Source organism: Daphnia magna, linkage group LG8, assembly GCF_020631705.1.
Source record: "Daphnia magna isolate NIES linkage group LG8, ASM2063170v1.1, whole genome shotgun sequence".
Classification (NCBI taxonomy): domain Eukaryota; kingdom Metazoa; phylum Arthropoda; class Branchiopoda; order Diplostraca; family Daphniidae; genus Daphnia; species Daphnia magna.
The window spans coordinates 9,909,607-9,914,982 of NC_059189.1; the positions used below are offsets into that span (position 1 = coordinate 9,909,607).

The 5,376-nt window shown below is 39.6% G+C and overlaps 1 protein-coding gene across 1 annotated transcript; it reads left to right on the forward strand.

Annotated features, from left to right (window-relative positions):
* Positions 1-2,854: 2,854 nt before the first annotated feature.
* Positions 2,855-4,256, forward strand: LOC123475574 (cell wall integrity and stress response component 4-like). The gene is made up of 4 exons (XM_045178447.1): positions 2,855-2,969; positions 3,017-3,718; positions 3,854-4,014; positions 4,110-4,256. Exons 1-4 carry the CDS (start codon positions 2,855-2,857, stop codon positions 4,254-4,256), a joined length of 1,125 nt encoding a protein of 374 aa, XP_045034382.1.
* The last annotated feature ends 1,120 nt before the right edge of the window (positions 4,257-5,376 follow it).

Genomic DNA, 5,376 nt, shown 5'->3' on the forward strand with positions numbered 1-5,376 from the left:
GAGTCCCGTACATAGTTGTCTCTCTTTTACTGATTATGACATTTAGCAAACGCAAAATTGATAAAACTCAAAGCTCAGTCATTTCTTTATCAGTTGTAGTGGTTAGAAAAACAAAATGCCGTTGGGAATAAGAACTGAATGGTATATGGAGGTGTGTCGTGATGTTCGTGAGAAGTGGACGGAGCTTTTTTAATGTCAAAAAACTTTAACGCATTCGAGGTGCCTTATTTTGTTGCCAACTTGCGATCTATTATATCATTTGCTTTTTTGACGTTTCATTATCAATTGGCTGCAACATCTTGCGATCCGGTCGTACGAGTTTCATGTTTTCTCTGCAACATACTGTACATCAACTCGTCTTCATGGACAACGTGACACGGCAGATAATATAGCAATTTTATTGTCAAGATTTCTATCAATATCAGATAAGAATCAAATTCTGCCGTACGATGCTCGTCAGCACATATATAGAAATCTACGCGTGTCACAGGACACGTATTTTATACGTCGTGCAGCGACCTTATCTTTTGTATAATCACCATGTACGTACGTTTGCATTTTTTACGGAAGCATCCCGTTAACCGTACAAAACGATTTCAGCTTACAAACAAGCACTGATGTTAATTCAAATGGCTAAAGTTATGGACGTGTATATACCCATAGCGGAAGGTGAAAACCATAAAAAGGCCAACGTTGGATCATAAATAATGGCGGATGTCCCTCCGTTCTCTTTGCCTATCAGCAATCAGCAGAGCATAGATCGATTTAACCGACCGGTGCTGTTATGGGTTTGTCTCCTTTGCTCCGTATAGAGCAGGCCATTCTTTAGTCGTCAGCTGTCACATTCTGCTATACTGATTGGCGGACCTCGTCCGTATATACAGCAAGTACAAATGAACTTAATGGTCTGTTGCATGTAGCCTACGATTGACTCTGAAAATCAAGTAGTTTTCTTCACAGTGCAATACTATGATGCAAACCGGGTTTTTTAAATATGTATTTTGGGACAATTCTCTTTCGCTATATAGTGTAGTGATCAAATTATTTCGTGGCCTTATGATGCAGGAAGACTTCATCTATAATCACAGTAGAGGCCGCGAGTTGTGGAACCTCTTCTATACATACTATAGCTGTATGCCCTATAGGCACGTCACTGCACGATAATTAATGTACAAGAGATAGCAAAATTTTGCTGGGATTTAGCGAAATGATAATGGAGGAGCCCCGCGCAAATTTTCCATTTATGCGACGGCGATTATTAAGGATTCATTTTAAGCAAAAAACGTTACAGCCAAAATTAAAATGAAAACAAAAATGATGTGTTGTTTTGGGGGGGCTTTTAGGCCATTGTCCGATCCATCATAGTAAATAGTAACGGTCTCAGCGTGTTTAGCTTCTTTTGGATTATGACAGTAAATTACGATGTGCGTCCTCAGTTACCTCGGCTTTATTTGTACGACAGAGAAAATAAAAAAGTGCTGGCAGACCAGTGCCATAGTGTCCAATGCAATCTGTGAAAACGATCATTTATTATTAAGGCAAGGTCCATTCTTTCGGTCGAACGACCCGAGTATAAAAGACAGTTAACTTTTTAGCGCGAATTTCATTTCAGGAAAGCGCGAATGAGAATGTAGGCGAATTAGATTCGTTGCATAACTATACGATGCTACTATAATCGTCCCCCTTTTTCCACGCAGACTTTATTAATACGCAATTGCTCAACGTGGATCTATATGCGTATAGTAAAAAAAATATTAAACAACCTCAAACGATGGCCATAACTCGCAGTTTATTGGATTATTAGTGTTCAAATGGATCGCACACCCGCGGTCTACTTTTTGCATGAACGAAATAAGCCTCGTATAAAGAAGTCAAAAAGGAAAGCCAATTTAAAAGGCTTTATCAACAATAGCCTATAATACACGATCGTATTATAGCAGCATATAACATTATAATAAATTATCAGAACATCGTGAATGTCGATGACAAATTATCTGATGGCAGCACAACAAGCTGACCCTTTTTAAACGAGCCTTCCATTAGGTTTACTTTGCCATAGGTATCTAAAATATATATACCAACCAAGGTAGATATGGATACAAGCGATATCAAATAATTATCGCAATGTACTTAACTTTTATTAAAACGTACATGGTCATTCGATTCAAAGACAATCATTGTCTATTTGGACAATAAAGTCTAAGAAAAAAACGTGCAAACTGTAATGTTTTTATCGTATTTATTTTGAACATCTCGCTAATGCTGCGCTGCGCTGTATGTTACGTCTATCCATATACACCAGCTGTGTCCTGTAGGGCGAATTGATATAACAGATGACACAAATTGCCATATATACTAATAAGAATTACAATGCCGCTATCCCATTGGCGCCGCATATAAATACGAACGATAACTGCACAAGTTTGTACTCCAACACCTTAAAGACGCGATACGATGCGACAACGGGGAAACGTTTAACAAGCATCGCAAAAAGAGATGATTATCGTTTAATCTTCGAGATATACCAGGAAACAAGCGAAAACCAAAATAGTCCGCATCTTGTCTTTACACCTTAAAATGAGTTACGTATCCATGACCACGGTTTACTTAGTTCCGTCTCATTAGGCTCTTGTATACCCAAGAGAACCAACACCATCAGCCATTTGTTTCTTCTTCTCGAGTCTGGTCGGACGGCGAGACTGTTTTTTGCATCAGTCTCGTACGTCCATGTCACCAAGTAAACAAGACTACCCTGAGAGTTTTAAATTTTGGAAGGTGTTTGCAACACAGCTATCGATAGTGATTTAATTGTTTATCAACTGTGTTTCGTACGTATTAATAAGAAACATATTTCATGTCATTGTATCAGGCCAAAACGATGCAAATTCTCTTCAAACTCAACTGTGTCATCCTTTTTGCAACTTCGTTGGTAAATTTTAATTCATTTTCGGATTTATCAACAGTCGATGGTTATACAGTGGACCCACTTGCATATGATTTATTCGTATATTCAAAGGTTTGTTGCCCACTCTGTTGGCGGCTTCGTTATGGAAAACGCATGTGAGACAGAGAAACGGTCAAGCTGCAAACGACGTCGCAAATACAAGGGACGATTACTACGCTGAACAGCAAAATCAAGTCGTTTATCTTGACGACATTGTCGACAATTCACACGCAGAACTGAAAGTGAAACACAAAGAATCGTACGTGAAACCGAGCCGATATGGCAGCAGCGCCCTACCAGCAATCGGTTGCCGACACGAGTCAACACCACGCCGATTACGCGTCGGATGTCGATTATACGCCTACGATAGCGATCCGTATTACTATGGTGATAAGCCTAATTGTGACGAAGGTATTATTCGATTTTATATTCGATTTCGTTTCGGTCGGCTTGGTAACACTGAGATTCGATCGCAGACAAAAAAGAAGAAAAAGAAACCGTGGGACGATTTGTCGAAGAAGAGCAAGGCCAGCATCATTTTAGGCTCGATTGGATTAGCTCTAAGCAAATTAGGATTAATTTCATTTTCTTCAATTGCTACTTCGACCGACACGACCACCACATCTACCACGTCGACCACATCGACGACGACGCCATCGACCACGACCCCAACGACGACCACACCAACGACGACGACACCAACGACGACGACAACTACATCTACGACGACGACCACAACGACTACGACGACGACCACAACGACAATGATGCCAAGTATTATAAAGACTTGGACACAAGTTCTCTAAAAAAAAAAGAAAAGATCGACAGTTTATTGAATTTTTGAAAAATGTTCTATTCCAATGCAAATTTTGTTCTTCTTCGACTTGTTCTTCGGTTACCGCGATACAGTGACGTGTGCAACTCAAGTATCAGATGCCACGGGATCGTATAAAACGATTCGAACTCCAGGCACTCAGGTGGAACAGTGTCTCTCCATCACCGTAGCTACGGGCAGCCGAATTCAAATGACCTGCACTTCCATCAACGTCTCCACTGGCACTTACGTCACCGTAAATCCTATATTCTTTTGTTTCCGTCTTTGTTGCACTTTGATCGAATTTCATTCATTCATTTTAGAATTTGCTTTGTAATTCGCCCTTTTCAGATCTTGGATCAATCCGGTACGAGCATCGTTGCGAATCCACCCATCTTAAACACAGCGTACACCACAGCGGACAACACGTTGATTATCAAATCGCTCGCCAGCAGTGCCAACGCCGATCAGCTGTGCTGCGATTGGGTTACAGTTTGATTAAAACATAGCAAGCAATTTGCCAGTCTTGTTATTTGAAAAATAATTTTTTTGTTTTTATTATGTTTATATAACGAAATGAAGATGAGCCGTCGCCGCATAACTTCATATTACAGGCCTATATAGAATAAGATTATTCTTTTTGTGATTTTTGCTACGATGATACACGATTAATAAATAATGAAACAGATTTAAATGTCTATATATCATCGTTAACAATTTTCTATATGCAAAAATTGCAGAATCCATTGAACGTGGAATATTTCGACGATGATTATCGTGCTCATTCACTTGCATGTTTTCGAAAAAAAATTAAATCAACCCAAAATGGCTGATAGTAATTAATCGGGCAAATGAAAATCAAACAATAGTCATCCTCGCCTCTGCCAACCTCCAGATAATCTAACATGAAAGCGAAAGACGAACCGGACCTCACAGAAACGTACTCAACTTTTCAAACAAACATATACCAACACAAGAGGACGTGAACTGATTCTATAGTTGTAGCTCAAGCTGTAAAACACATTTATTAATTAACGCACCCCCCCACATTCAACAGCAGTAGTGGATTCCAAGTGTTGTTGCACTGTTATTTATACAATTGAATTTATGCTATACGTATATACAACTTGTCCGGAAAATGAGGATATTGACATCATATAAACAGTTGCATTTGCGTATATTGTAACCGATTTCCATATGTCAGGGTAAATAGGTCACATCATCGTTAACTGAGGAAAAAAGGGGGGGGAAAAATGAACACGGCAATAATTAAAGAGATCTGAATTGCCTCCCGCTCTACTCGTGCACGCAAGACATCCGCCGCCGTATGTGGAAAATGGAAATTTGTCGAAAACGGCCGTTGGTCTAAAAGACGTAGACTGTACGGCGCGTAAAGTTGTAGATCAGCATTCGACTTGGGCGTGCCTACCTGTGCGACAGCCAAAATGTGCGAAACTCCGACTCCAATTTAAAACGTGTCGTGTTCTTCTTCATTTGTTTGGTAAGGTTTCTCTTCTTTTTCGTTGTGTAGCTATTACGTTAATTGTCATTGGAAATTTTCAAAGATTATTTGTGTTGTAAAGCTACGCGCAAATTTGTACGTCCTCAATGAATTTCT

Coding starts and splice junctions, on each gene's coding strand:
- LOC123475574 (XM_045178447.1), top strand. CDS start 2,855: ATGTCATTGTATCAGGCCAAAACGATGCAAATTCTCTTCAAACTCAAC. Junction 3,719..3,853: donor CACAACGACAATGATGCCAA/GTATTATAAAGA, acceptor ACCGCGATACAG/TGACGTGTGCAACTCAAGTA. Junction 4,015..4,109: donor CCACTGGCACTTACGTCACC/GTAAATCCTATA, acceptor CGCCCTTTTCAG/ATCTTGGATCAATCCGGTAC.